The 16,047-nt window shown below is 31.8% G+C and overlaps 1 protein-coding gene across 1 annotated transcript in view; it reads right to left on the bottom strand.

The window, feature by feature from the left end:
- LOC106458966 (cell division cycle and apoptosis regulator protein 1-like) overlaps positions 1-16,047 on the bottom strand; it is a 59,423-nt gene that overhangs the window by 11,699 nt on the left and 31,677 nt on the right. Inside the window, exons 13-18 of the mRNA XM_013918534.2 lie at positions 15,654-15,734; positions 13,358-13,555; positions 10,166-10,357; positions 9,165-9,269; positions 4,447-4,479; positions 1,239-1,347 (exon numbers count right to left, since the gene is read on the bottom strand). Coding sequence (XP_013773988.1) covers positions 1,239-1,347; positions 4,447-4,479; positions 9,165-9,269; positions 10,166-10,357; positions 13,358-13,555; positions 15,654-15,734 — 718 coding nt within the window. The remainder of the gene's footprint in view (positions 1-1,238; positions 1,348-4,446; positions 4,480-9,164; positions 9,270-10,165; positions 10,358-13,357; positions 13,556-15,653; positions 15,735-16,047) is intronic.

The following is a 16,047-nucleotide window of genomic DNA, read 5'->3' as shown; positions in this document are numbered from 1 at the left end:
ATGGTTTGTCTGAGCAATGACAAGTTTATAGAGAGTAATTTACGTTTAATTTCGTAATTTTTTGAGGGGTGGTGGATAAAATATGGAATATGACATGTCAAAAGAAAGCGTGTCACATGTGTCACACTAGGGGAAATTCAGGATTTTTTAAAATATTGCCTTGTAGAGTTAAGAACGTAAAACTTATATACTATTAAAATATGGATTATTAGCTAAGATTGTATGCTATTCTAATTGGTAGTTTAATAAAATTTTGAATGTAAGACACTAAAAACTTGTGTCATGCTCAGTAAAGGATACCTGTGGCGATAGGGGAGTGAAAATCTCATGCCATGAGAATGCATGTAGTAAAAAAAAAAACCAACAAAATATAAAAAACAAAGGTCATAAGATGATTGTAATATATCACATATTGTATTATAAATTACAGGACTTCAAGGGTCCTTTGACTCATCAAGGATGTCCTGACTAATTACTAAAACAAGCTGTAATCCTTCAAATATTCGTCATCTCCTTTCTTAAGTTGCAGCCTCCACTCTAGACGAGAATTTGTTTCACAGTTTTACTAATACTGACTAGGTTTTTTATTCAAAACCATAAAGTTGTCTACTAGATTACAACACATAATATTTTAAGACACTATTTATATTTCTCATTTATAAGACAAGTCATAACATGTTGAATGTCCAGTGGCACTTGGGCCAGATAACATTTTCATAGTGAAGGAAACAAAAATAAAGCAGACTTGTGGGTTGTTGCAAAGGATACATAATGTGTATCTGGCAAAGCATGAACTTTGTAATAATTTGTGTGTAATACTACGTAACAAGATTTAATATATGTCACACCATTGTTATTGTGATGTACGTGTGTGATATCACACACGTATATCATTTTTCTTCAATTTTCCAATATTGAATACTACTAGCTCTATCTTAATACTAACTACATTAAATGTAAATTATGTTAAGTTCAAAAGATTCCCTTGTGGAATCCACCCATTCACTCCCCATCTTCCCGAGCATAAACTGCTGAGAGAGAGAGAAAAAGAAAAAAAAAGCATTTTCAGACTGAGCCATCTCACAGTCACTCCCTCCCCCTCCAGTTCTCAAAGAATGCAAAGATATGTTTTGGAACTAAGATTATTAAAATTAAAATATTTTATGAATAACAATGTTTTTAGAAATGTTAATTTTATTTTTTAACTTCTGTTCTACCCACAAAAATTTGGAAATTACCACTTTTTGTATCTTTTCTGTCTACGTCTCCATTATCTTCTCCAGAATCCTCATCTTCTTTTGTACTTTCACCCTCTTCACTTTTTTTCTTTTTCTCATCTTTCTCATCCTACACAGTGGTTAAACAAGTAAAATATTAATACCAGACATTGATAACAGAATAAAAAAGCAGGTTCATAAAGCAAAACTAAAGCAGAGAGATCAGTGTCTTTCAAATAAATATGACCTGGGCACAAAGAAAATCCTCTGAAACAAGATTTATGATCCAGAAAATAAACCACTGAGAATGGGAAGATGAAAATAATATTTCCTTGTAATAAAAGAAGAAAAATAAAACATGACAAAAGAAGATGCTCCAGGTCCAAGACTGAACAAAATCATTATTAATAGGTTAAAAAAAGAGGAAAGTGAATTAGAGCTTTAAGAAATGGAAAATTTAATCCCAGGGTCTTCATGTTCATTTAATTCTCTAAACAAAATACTGATGTCAGATTACAGAGGATACTGAGATAGAAATAGGCCAACCAACTAGATCCTGATACAGATAAGAACTGACAAAGTTAAACTAAACTTGCCAAACAACAACAAATAGTTTGGTCTGAGATAAGGAAGAATAAACTGCAAAGAATAGTTATTATGTTAACATAAGAAAACTAGAAACATTAATTTGAAGTTTTATCAAAAACAGTAGAAGAAAATATTCTTTCCTTAACTAGCAAAGAAAAATCAAGGCACAAAAAAATCCTTCTTAAAAAAAAAAAAGGGAAGTGGACTACAGAAGGTTAATTGTACCAGAAAAATTTATATAAGCTACTTCAATAATATGGTGCCCTAGGTGATATGTACATTTACATACTTGGCTTATGGTGAATTCCTCATTATATGACAGTGCAATACTGTTAAAATTTCCATACAGCTAGAGAATTACAAAACCTTACCAAAAAGAAATATTCATACCACAAGACTGTTAAATAATGCAGGGACAAGTTACATAGAATTCTGAGAAAAGGAAAGCAGTCAATGATAGCAACCGGCTCCTAAACCACATTCAAAGTCTATCCAGTGTAACGCCCTCACCCAAATAGTGAAAGCTGTGATTACAAACAGAGAATTATGAGACCCAAAAAACCCTTGTAATAAAGTATACTTCTTGGTATAGTTAACACAGTAATAAACAAGGAATTGAAGTTGATAAGGGTTCACAAGCAAGATTTAAAAACCTTTTCATAAGACTGAGAATTGAAGAAACTGGAACAACAGTACTTACAGTTGACCACACACCTGTCATGCCTCTCGATACAACTCCAATGAATTTTTGTGTCATTATTTTGCATAAACATGGCATTGGAAGCTTATATCCACATACAGTAGAGGGCTTGTGGAAAGTTTGTCAAGATTTGTGACCTTGCTACCCTAGGCAGAAACTTGTTACAATGTAAACTGCTGTGTCAGGAAATAGTGTGTATTCATATCCATCAGACAAAGAATGATCAACAATGAAGAAAGTAGCTCGAAAGACACCACAGGTCCTGAAATATCTTTCTTATAAAGTGCAATTAAACTCAGAAGTAAGCGAAAGGCCACTGAGAAAAAAGTAAGATGTAGAAAGTTGCTTACAAGTTACAAATAATGCTGTGATTATATAACTAAACCTTGTTTACAACCACACATGACTAAAACATAGTAAGATTCAAAAGCAGTGATTATATTACTAAACCTTGTTTACAACCACACATGACTAAAACATAGTAAGATTCAAAAAGTAAGTGTACACAGCAATTTCAAAGATCATGCATAGATCTAGAATTGCAAGTGGCTGAAAAAAGTGGCTCATAAAAATATATACATCCTTCAAGTAAGAATATAATGAATAACCTCAAAAATGTGCGAACAAGAAAGTGCAGGAGAGATTCGTAGCAAGTATTTAAAGTATAAAAATATATCTTTATGTAGAGGTAGTAATTGTAAAATATATTTCAATAAGTGCAATATGAATCAGACCTTTAATCAATGATTACTTATCCATTATTTCTACATCTTGGCTTAACATTGAACATTAACAGATCAAGTTGAAAATGGTAAAACAAGCTTCTACAATTCTATTATAGGCTCAGCACATTTTCTACAATGAAAATGACCAATTATGAAACACACCTGTCTATTATGATATCCAGGAAAATGCTAACGGCAGTGTCATGCATATCAGCATCAATGTGTTTCCTGGTACTCAGAAGTACAGTTTCTTACACTATGCCTCAAATGTTACTTACACAGTTGTATGGTTGTGTTAGTTCATTTGAATAAATTTCTCACAAGCTAATAAAAACAGTAGTATTTAGAGTTTCTGTAATGCTCTCACATATGTCTGAAAAATATTCTACAACTTAACCATAATATTATCCCAACTTCTCTGTTACAGCAGTTAGTTTTTAAAATCATCCATTAGCAATTAGTATAGAAAGATAATTCTCCATAAAACTAGGTTAAAAGTTTGTACTACTGCAGAACAAATTAGAAGTTTATGATAATTCTATAAAACATTGTAGTAAGTATTAACAAAGGCAAAGTGGAAGTAATAAGACATTTCATAAAACTAAGTGTTAATAAGCCATATGTACTTTTATTTTATCCAAAATATGTTCAACACACATACGTACACACACACACACACACATTATCACATCAGAATTTTACAAGCAGTTAAGAAGTTTTTGTTTTGTTTTTCAATTAGCTTTCTTTTTGTAAAATTTTAATCCTAATGCTTTCCTCCATTCTAAGGCACATTAAAGTCTTGAAGGACTTAAACTTCTATATTTAACAGTCCCATGAAATACTGAAAAGTTAAAACCTAAATAAACTGAGAACTTATTGAAAGAGAGAAAAGATTAACATAATCTACGATAATGATACTACCAAAGCCTATCTGAAAATTTTCAACTCAGTAAACTTACTACATGTATAAGCTGTGAACTAAATCCAGAACCTACTACAAATTCACAACCTTCAATCCTCAAAATACAGCAAAATAAATTATAATGAACACTCGCATTAAAATAAGACAAATCAATTAAAAAAAAGCTTCCTTAATGAAATAATGTATAAACCTGTTATAATTAATGTTAGCTTTAAGCATGTCAAATGCATGCAATAATAATCTATATTAAATTTTAAAAACATTATTAGTCAAAAAACACTAAATGGTTTTAACCTTTTCATTCCTCTTGGTTTCTTTCTTCTTCTCCTGTAAAGCAAAACACTTTTCAGGCCTCTAAATAAAGCAGCAAACACCACAGGCCCAATAAATACTTTCATGCATAAAGTACACCAGATTAGTAAAAGTGTTGAAAAGGGTTTTCATAGTTAGACTGTTTGGTTATCATTATCTTTAAGATAGAACTTGCGTGCAGAAATTTATATACAATCTCAAGATTAAGCATATACATAAGAGGTATATTTAATACTAACATCTTTTATTCAACCAAATACTTTTCTACTAAAATCTGGGAACAGTGTCAGAGTTTTAAATTTACTTAGCACTACTATATTTGCTATGTTTGTGCTTGCCAACATAAAAATGTGTTTCAATACAGTTAGTGTCTCATGGTGAAGCTACAAGTACCTGTAATAATTCCTGTAGAAGATCTAAACTTAAAATGCTTGTACTGATTGTGAATTTTTCTCAAGCAAGTGTTGGTGATGTTTTGTTTTTTTGCACACAGATACACAAGGGGCTATCTGCACTCTATCCACTGCAGGAAATTAAACCCCATATTTTAGATTTGTAAATCCGTAAACTTACCACTGACCCACCAGGGGGGACTCAAGACAAGTGATAACAAATAGCAAGTGTATTATTGTTGTTGTTTTTACAGCAAAAGGTGACACAAAAATATTCAAGAAATCTTTTGATAAATGTGTTTACAGTATAGATATTAAGAACAGAAATTTTTTCCTTAGAATTACTATTCAAACTGTCAATTACATATCACACATACATATTTACACACATACACACACAATTTATTTGAAGAATTAGGGAAACTACTTAGAAGCCAAATTAATACAATACACACAGATACCAAGTACAATCGAAGCAATTAAGCATACTATTGCTATATATACTGCATCTTCATAACATACATATAAAAATCAACTATAAGCTCTAAAGTTACAGAGCATGAGAGAAAGTTGCACAAAACTTTAGATCTATAAATTTGCTTATCTGTTTTATGGCCATATCTGTAACAAATGTTAACATTATAGCATCTATTAACTAAAGCACCAATATTTTCTAATGAACTACATGCCATGATGGATTATTGTCCTTATATGTAGCATTAAAAATGGTCTGTATGTGCACAATGAATTAGAGTGACATTTTTAATCCATTACAAAATACTCTCTGTTTAACAATAAATGGGAATTTATTTCTCTTTTTTTTCTCCATTCAATAGAAAATATACTAAAGTACTTAAAGATGTTACCGATAATCAAGGATACAAGTTCCTACAATGAACAACGTTACTTCTGGATATGAACTACTTTAGGGTCAAAAGGCAACCTTAAAGTTTTCATCCCTAAGAACTACTCACAGAAATAGTCAACACTCAATACGAACAAATGTTGATATTAGGGTTAAAAATGTTGTAACATAAAAAAATCTGCCTGATGAAAATGGTTTTTCTTGTAATGATTGGATGACCAGTAAATAATATATCTGATAACAGTTTATTAACTTTTGTGATTACTGAAGACTAAATATCTAAAGTTTACATACAGAGTATGATTTAGTTTATTTTGGAATTCAACTCGTGAGGTAACACCTAAATACCATTTCCTTCTTTTTCAAATGTTTTACAGATAGTTAATTTTGAAATCAGATTGTCACCGATTTCTGGATAATACCCAATGCATATTTCTGCATTGGTAAGAACATTTGCATACCTACTGATTTGAACTTAGAAGAGATACCAAAGAAGCCAAATGACACCAAAGTGTTAAACATTTGGTATGTAATGACAGTTGGGAACAACAAAACTAATCTTTATGTTTTTTTACTCTTTTGGTACAGCTACGATACTAAAGAAAATGATTGTTTAATATAAATATTTCCACTTTAATGTTTGACTATTCCTGGAACTGATTTATCTAACTTAATATTGCCTCTGGACCAATGGAATACTTTTATAAAATTGGTCTCACAGAGCATGCACAAAAAGAGCAGACTTAGGCAGTTATTTATTTTTTCTAGGGCACTCTAAGAAAAGCCTTTTTCTTTAATTTTAAACTTTTAAAATACGTCTTCTTTTTGCTTGTAAGTATTCTTAGTGTGGCAAGTCATATTTGTTTCACATCTCCATGTGCATTACAGAATATAACAAGAATAAATAGTAGTCAACATGACAAAATATCAAATGTACTAGTTCAGTAGTACCTTGTGTAAAACTAGTTTACATATCCATGGTACTTTCAAGTAAAACTGAGTTAAGTTGAAGCATATGTGTAATTTCTGTAATGCTAATTAGCTATAAACATTGTTATTCTCCCGAATAAAGAGCAGTCAACTATTCAAAATAACTCAAGTTACGAGTATGATTATTTTCAAAACTGTTTAATGTCCGTGATGATAATGATGATTTTTGTTTGTTTACATTTTTCTTCAAATGTATAAATTGAAAAATATTTCATATACTTTTGGCTCCCATTTTTGCATCTAAAACTGTATAAGGTACTACAGATTCTAAACTATGGTTTTGCTAACTCAATATAATGTATGTTTATTTCTCCAGGGTGAATCGGTATAAAAATTATATGCTGATATGAGAAGAGTATTTATTATACAAAATACAATACTGTTATATTAGTTTCAATGGCTACCATGTCATTCTGTATATTACATTTATTCACTACATACTCCACTTCCAAACTTTTCTGAATGTTAAAAATAAAATATGCAAATATATAAAATGAGGCACTATTTACTATTCATCTCTCCATTTCACTTGTCTTACTTCTGGTACATTTAGTTTATGAACATGTGGATTATTTCATTGCATACACAATTTGCCCTTGCTTCTACACCAATGCACTATATTTCTATTTTTTAACAAGTTCCATATTTTCTTCTTAAATCAAAGTTACACTAACACTGTTCTTTTGCAAAACCTCTTCATTTTTGATAATTATTGCCAAATTAAATGAAATACAGAGTCATATTCATGATCTATAGTAATAATACAAGAACGAGAACCTAGGTCTCAGAGCCTCTTTCTTCCACCACTGTCAGTATTCTACGGATGGCACTGGTTATGAAATAATGCTCTGCTACACAATTTCCATAGCAGGAAGCATTTGCACAATACAATGAGGTCAATTTTTCAAAATCTATCAACCATGCATCCAGAAATAATCGTTGAACAAACCAAACGCACAGAAGTCCAAAGGATATGTCTGCAAATGGTTTAGCATGAATTTCCATTTGTACTCACATCTTGTGAATGAACTGGCTTTGGCTTGATGTTTTGTTTTGATGGAGCAATCTTATAGGCATCCAATTCAGACAAAGATGGTATTTACTTCCAGAACAGTGATGTAGTTGAACAAACCAAAGGCACAGAAGTCCACAGGATATGTCTGCAAATGGTTTAGCATGAATTTCCATTTGTACTTGCATCTTGTGAATGAACTGGCTTTGGCTTGATGTTTTGTCTTGATGGAGCAATCTTATAGGCATCCAATTCATACAAAGATGGTATTTACTTCCAGAACAGTGATGTCAGTATGTTAGTCTACCATGGCATTTTTCTTGACTCTTTAAATGTTTAGTTTACCTTTATAGTATCCTGCAACCACCATATATTCCTCAGCAAACATCTGCAACATACTGTGTACCATTATTGAAATATTGTATCATCAACGGGAAGATAATGAACCACCCAGACTTTTGCACAATTAAGAAGACATATGCTTTGTTCAATAAAATAACATACTTCCATTTGTCAGATACTGTTGGTACAGCTTTCAACAGCTGACCTTATATGTTTAACTTAGATTTTTTACAGACGTAAATTCCTATGAATTTTATTATTTGTAGTTACAAGAAAGCTCCTTATTTAAGCTGCAGTAGACTGCTATGTTCTTGGGTTAATTTCAGTGACGTTTTTTGGGTTTTCTTCATTATCTCCTATGTGCAACTAGTAGCCTGTTGTGAAATAGACCACTTTTTTTTACTCGCTGGAATCATGCCTTCTCTTTTTTTACTAACATAGTTCAACACCACCAGTATCCTTTTCTTCAAAACATGAAATGATGTGGCTTCCATACTATTATAATCATGGAATAGAAGACCTTTGTGTAGAAACACTGGAAGTTAAAACTCTCCCAAAATAGGTCAATTTTAGATACCACCTGCATATGCAAATCACATAACATTTGAGCTCAATTGCAACACAACAGTCAGGCTTTTATGTATAATCACAGGCCACAAAGAAGGCCAATAGCAAGATGAATATACAAACTGTTACCATAGATCATGAACTCTCTGTACTGTATCTCATAGATACACAAAATAAAACCTATGTTACAGAGCTTAAGTAAATTAACATAGTTATATATCAAATACAAAAGAATAATGAACAAAAATGGTATTACCATTACTTTTAGATTTTCAACGTATCAATATTTTCAAGATCACATTCTTTTGGGAGGAAGGGGGGGATTTTTAATGTGTTAATAAAATATTATACGAACAAAATTCATTAAATAATATTATCATCATTCTTATTACAGTGTCACATTTATTACTTTCCACTTCTTCATCCTATTATCTGTGAAAAACATTTCCCTTTTTTTATTTTTAAATGAGCTCCTTTTCATAAAATTTTATTACGAACAAAGTCACCATATGTTAATATTTTTTAGGCTTACTTTATCTTCTTCTTTGACTTCCGGAGCATCAACCAAAGCTCGATAGATGTGGAAACCAAAATCTCTCATTAGCATCTCATTGAATAATTCAGCAAAAAGGGAAACCTTTTAAAAATAATCAACATAAATTACAAACTGAAAGTTAAAATATTATTGAAATTTTGAAGTAAATGCTTAAAAATGTAAAATTATAAAGTTTAATCTCTCTATACATTGCTTTTTCTACAGAGAATGACACATTCTCCTCACTAAAGCAAAAAAAAATAAAAAAATTTTGGATGGCAAAAAATTTTTTAAACAAAACTATATTGGGTAAATAAAAAATCTGAATATATAAAAGTAGGGTGGCTCTCAGAAGAGATATTTATCCTTGACAGAGATTAGGTTGCCAGAACAAGATCTACCCAGCAATGCTAATGTTTTTGTGACAGTTTGTTTTCAACGTTCCTGCTTCAGTTATTATTTGTTTTTGTGTTTGAATTAATCTTATATTTCCTGGTATTTAACAAACAATTTTTTTCTAAGAATTTATTGGTCAGTTGGTCACTCCAGTACTTTCTCAACACAATCAACATTATAGTTAAAAAGAGTATTCACAAAAAAAAATTGGCGAGCAAAATACTCTGCTAAGAACAACACAATTTATGTTTTCAACAAAAAATTATAAATGTTTTCAATGGTGTTAAGGATTTGTTTCAATATAATTTTCTTATGTATCTTAGACCATAACATTCAAAATCATCAAGTAATAACTAAGTTTATCATGTGATACATCAAGAAACCTTGGTTTTAAGCTCATATTTGTGTGTCAGTTGGCAAAACAACAAAAATGTTACTAACTGAATATGATGTTCATCATAACGAGCTAAATCAAAGCTGTAATCTAATATAAATATAAAGCTTGTAAAGTTATGTGTCTGTGAAGTCTAATGTTATCTTCAAGATTTGTTAACTAACCCTAGTATTTTCTGTTATAAACATTTAGTTTAAAATACACTCACTTCAAATGAATTTTCTTTGTTGTCTTCTTGCCTATAATCTAAAAGAACAGAAAGAGACATCACAGTGCAATCAAACTTTCCATTTTTGGCTGATCGTGAAGGATGGACAATGACAGCAGGCGAGTCTGGAAGAATGTACTTTTTTTCCAATGTTGCTTTCTCTTGTTCTTCTTTTTGCTTTTTGTCTTCTTCCTGGAAAGCAAAGCTTTTCAATACACTCACCTTTAAAGCTGTAAAATGCACATTAAAAAAAAACATCATTCACATTCATCTTATTTCTGATTATACAATGCAAAATGAAATATCTTTTACGATATTACTTTTTTTTAATCACACAGATTAAACTTTTCAAGTCACAACAAATAAGTGATCACAGTAACTGTTTGTATGAACAAGGTGCCCTCCCTTACTTTAGAATTGCTCAAATAAATTTATACTCAATCAAAAATATCTTTGAAAATATTATATTAACATTGCTTCGTGGCTATAGTTGAAGATGCCTTATATATTATTCTTTATACTACAAAGCTTAAATGAATAATTGAATAAACTGCCAGAATTTTTTTAAATGCATACTAAATGACCCTTAATTCTTTTAGCAATTATTGTGTGTACATGAGGAATAAATGCTACATTTTCATGACAAATTGATTTACAGGTCTGTGCAAAACATAATGAGAATTAGTCACATAAAAATCACCAATCAAATGAAACATAATTATCTTACAATCACAGACCAAATTATTCTATTTGTTACAAAAGAAGAAATAATGCTGAGAAAAACTGGCAGGCTTCACCTAAGCAGTGTACACCTCTATAAATCAAATGTAAAAGGTTAAGCTTATGTAACCATCATACAACTACCTTATTTTCATAGGATATATTTAAAAGCTTTATGCACTTATTAGCAATCAGTTGTGTTTAATTAATTATAAAAATGTTAGAAATAAAGTTCAATATATATTCATAAAATGAAATTCAAAAACCAAGCATGACTGTATTAATGGGCAGATATTCAAAATGCCGAGCTGCTACATTCTGAATGCTGCCCATCTCGGTCTTTACTTCAATTGTTATAGAGAACAGTGTGCTACCCTTAAAACCTCCTATTATTAACACACTAAAAAAATTAGTACTTTCATGCCAAAACAGGTAATTGATAGATTCTAAGTCTTACGAGCTGGTTGAAAGAGCTCCTGCCAAGTTTTGAGGTGCAGTAACCATGTACATTAAAAAGCATCTCCCTATTAAGAACAATTATGGTTTCAAATCCCAACAAGGTTCAGTTTTAACTTCAAGAAAATTTCATATCTGACTAAGTTTGATGACTGCCACAAAGGCAGTTTAATGCAGTGGCATATCTAAGATATGGTACATACCCTGGGCGCCATTTGAAGGGGGCGCCAATGAGCAGTTTCTACAATGTACATGGGCAGGGGGATTTCAGTAAAATGCTTGTGACAGGTTAACTATACCTATTTAAACCGGTTTTTCATTTCTTTCCATACAGGATTAGATTAGTCATACTATAACGTTTGATAATCTATGCATACCTCCACAAAATTTCGTTGACAGTTGGTAAATGTTACAAATTTTTTGGGAAAAAAAAATCAAAATTTTTAACTAAGTATTTTCTAAAAATTTGTCCCATGAATATAGGGAATCAGAGTATTGACTGCACCAGGAGCAAAGTGATTTTCATCTTTAGGTTAAAAATATTTTTCTTAATCTGAAAATGTTCAAATATCATTTGCATAACCTCTAAAACCTCCTACATAAATAACAAATGTTTATTTCAGAAAAACTTTATATATTATCTGTCATTTTCTTTACTCTAATTCTATACGGGGTCTGTTGATATGATCGACCTCATAACCACCATAAGAATTTTGGAAATAAACCTAAGTTACCCTTTTTTTCTTTCTATAATTACTGCAAATTGCGAGAGGAAATCACAGTTGTTTATCCTAAATAGCATAAAGCTCATAACAGTATATATCTATTTATACTTAATTTTATAATTTTACTGACATTTGAACCATGTCTAACTAATAATCCCACCACAAAAGTTATAAATCACTCAGCGAACATGCACCTCATGTTACTATTTCAAATTACATAATACAAATGAGCTGTTCGAGAGCATAACTTGTGAAAAATGTTTTTTTCATCATCTTACCTAATCTAACCGTATATGACTTAATAAGTTCCTAATTTTTACATTTTAGTTACTTTTATAATAATAAATAAATACACATGAAAAACAAGAAATATAGTATTCATTTGGGTTTTCTTTTGTTTTATGTTGTTGACTGTTGATGAAATTTAAGCTTACTTTTGAATACTAATGGTACTACTACACTAATTTTTTTATTTAATTAAATAATGCAATGAAGAACACAGAGTAATAACATGTAAAAGGAAGACAATGTCCTATAACTATCAATTTTTCTAGCTTTCCAACTGGGATAAGAGCCATTAATAATTCAGTTAAGCTTATCAATGTGGGAATAAAGTTTGAACTGACAGAGAAACAGACAATTCTCTGTACAGAAAACAGCATAATATAGTATGTTATTTAATAAAGTAAAACTCTGGCTTTCTGTTGACTGTAAATAATATAGTATAAAAGTCAGAATAAACTATTGGCAATTTGTGAAAGAGAGGATGTGAAAGTGGATCTGATTTTCTGTCTTATGACTCACTAAACAAACAAGATTGAAGACTACAAAATCAATGCTTTGCCTGAATAATATCTATGTTATAATAAGTAATTTATGTTAAGTTCCATACTTCTTGGAGGGGTGGTAAATAAATTAGAAAAGAAGGTAGACCTAGAGAGCAAATGTCACAATTCTCATATTAGGAGAGATTGAGGATTTTTTAAAAATATTTCCTAATAAAATTAAGAACTTAAAACTTGTATAACATTAAAGTTCAATTTATTAACTATATTTTGATGCCATGTTTATTCGTATACATTGATAATAGTTGAATTAAACTTTGAATATAACTGTAAAAAGGTTGTGACGCATGCAGAAAAGATATAAATGTATGGAAAGGGTTAAGGTGGACAAGATAGTCTAAAATAGATTTATATAATACCTATATCTGACCACAAAATTTTCAAAGTTTGTAACTAATTGCAATGATAATATGACCAAAACACAACTTTATAATCATATTTTAAACCTCTTTTTTCTTCTTCTCTTCTTCTTCAGTAGAATCTTGTTTTTCACTATCTTCCATAGTTTCATCATGTTCAGCTTCTTCTTGTTCTTCCTTTTCTGACTCAGATCGTAAAGCTTTGGTTAATCGAGCTATCAACTGGGATTTCAAACCCTTAGTACTTAAGTTTCTTGCTTCTAGCTCTCTACGAAGGTCATTCACCTACAAAATGTAAAAACTGTAGGCTTTAATCTTATATTTATATCAGAATTGCAGTCAAAATTAATGATTCCTGGAACAGACATTTTTTTCTACTACTTTCACACTAAAATAAAGAATCTATGATTTATTTTTTGATCCCTGCTAACTGTACTTATTATTAAGTTTAACGGGTTTAATACACTTTTTACAATTAAAGAGAACCTAGAGTTCATAATTATTTTGGCTTTTTACTCCTGTTATAGTGATTATAAATGGTATGACAAAGTTACTGTGTTTTCTTTGCAAGAAAGTGAAATGCATAAAATTTGTTATTAAGAACACAATGACAAACATTGCAAAGAAGTAAATCCATGTAATATTTACCTGTCTTCTTTGCAAAACCTTAACAAAAAATAATTTCAGAAAGTTAACATTTTCCTAAATTGAAAATGCATTTCCAATAAATGCTTACCTCCCCCTCACAAATAGCTTTTCTCAACTTATACTCCCCTCTATAAGCATACATTTTCACTCACAACTAGCCTTGATACTTCTACCTAGCCTCACATGAGACATCTTCATGCTATCATGTAAATGATCATCCTGCAACCCTTCATCAATAGAAGTGTGACATAACTCTTATCATTGCTAGTGGCCTCTCTTCCATACAGCCTTTAATAACCTTGAGATTGGGCAGTAAAATTAGAATTGGGAAAGGAGGTATGTATCTATAGGAAATACATTTCCAGTTTAAGAAAATGTTAACTTCTGATATGATATCTTACTTCCATGGTAATATAATGGAAGGCAACACCCCATAGGAGGCCATACTACTTCTGAGACAAGTATACTCTTCACCCACATGAAAATGTGTTGCAATAAGGGCAGAAACAGGGGAGGGACCTACCTCGCATTAGGATGGTAGGAAGGTGGACAGCAAAGTGGGGTGCATCTCCAGTCCAAAACCAGATGGCATTAGGAATGTTTTGTCCAGTTCACAGTAGGATGAGAGTACCCGGCCACACGAGTGAAAAAAAGGGACCCCCAGTGTAAAGTGGCTAGAGCTTGTTGGACCATAAATGGGAGGTCTACCTCAACCAACACCAGAAATATCCAGCTCATGGAAGAGGAGCCTTTGTTCCAAGGACTTGTCTCAGCCTGTGCATACATCTAAAACAACCATCACCATATCTGCCAGGAACCGACATCTGGGGTACAGTAGGAAGGTGGACAGCAAAATGGGGTTCATCTCCAGTCCATCACCAGGTGGCATTGGGAATGTATCATCCAGTCCATGGTGGGAGGAGGGTACCCAGCCACTCACACGTAAGGGCTTATGTGGCTGGTCCAGCTCCAATCATCACTATATTTGCTGGGAATCGACATCCAGGAGTCGGTAAGAAAGAGGGTGCCTCAGTTGGTTGCATCATCCAACACCTGACAGTATCTGGAATTGTACATCAGGTCTACAGTAGAATGACCAACAAGTAGGGGAAGTCAGAACAATGACATGAGAGAGCATGGTCACCCAAAGTAAGTGGGTGGGGGTCATAGCACACTGACACCCAAACTCAACCGTCCCCAAAATGACTCACGTGAGCCCCAATATCCTGATATGGTTAAGAAACACTAAATACTGACCCAATGGCTCGTCACTGAGAACAGCAGTAGGAAACTGGAGATAACGATAAAACATAATATATCTGATGGATTAGGTCCACAAATGGGAATGGAGGCCTGGACACCTTCCCTAAAATAACACGCAACTGTGAGGAATAGACTAGAAAAAGGAAACAGGATATTTAAACTATAACTTGAGCAAATAAAAAAAATTGAAAAAATTGGTAGGAAAACACAAGAGAAAACACATCCGAACAGTAAGACTTTCAATTGAGAAGTGATTATGGGCTACACAGACAAGAAGGCACTAGTGATGATAGGAGATGTGTTTCATTCTTATTGGTGGAGGGTTACAGCACAATCATTTGCATGATAGCATGCAGATGTCTCATGTAAATACACATGAGGGTAGGTATGAATATCAAGGCTAGTGGCCAGTAAACATTTGCACTTATAGGGGGCTGTATAAGTCATATCAAAATTAAGCTAAAAACCATACCTTCATTGTTTTTGGATCCAGTTCAGAATGATGAGTTGGTTCCTTCTTGCTCTGCTCCTCTTGATTACCTTCCTCATCTTCCTAAAACATTTAAGAAGACAACTTTCAATTACTATTCAGAAAAATACAAGTGTTAATAAGATGTTGTTTAAAGTGTGTATTAGGAAGTCAGAGAATACAGCATATTAACTGTTCTCTTTTATGTACACATTAAAGTCATTATTAAGTCAAATTAAACAAAATCCAGCATAGCTACCCAACAAAAGTGTATACAAATTATAGATTGTGTAAATGTTGATGTATGAATAATCCAGGCTTGGTGTTAGAAAAAAACTAATGACTATAACTAAATTTGAAGGTAAGAGATAACATGACAGGTTCACATCAGCAGCAG

The sequence above is a fragment of the Limulus polyphemus genome, unplaced genomic scaffold, assembly GCF_000517525.1.
Source record: "Limulus polyphemus unplaced genomic scaffold, Limulus_polyphemus-2.1.2 Scaffold539, whole genome shotgun sequence".
In the NCBI taxonomy this organism is placed as follows: domain Eukaryota; kingdom Metazoa; phylum Arthropoda; class Merostomata; order Xiphosura; family Limulidae; genus Limulus; species Limulus polyphemus.
This window is presented reverse-complemented; position numbering and strand designations above follow the sequence as displayed.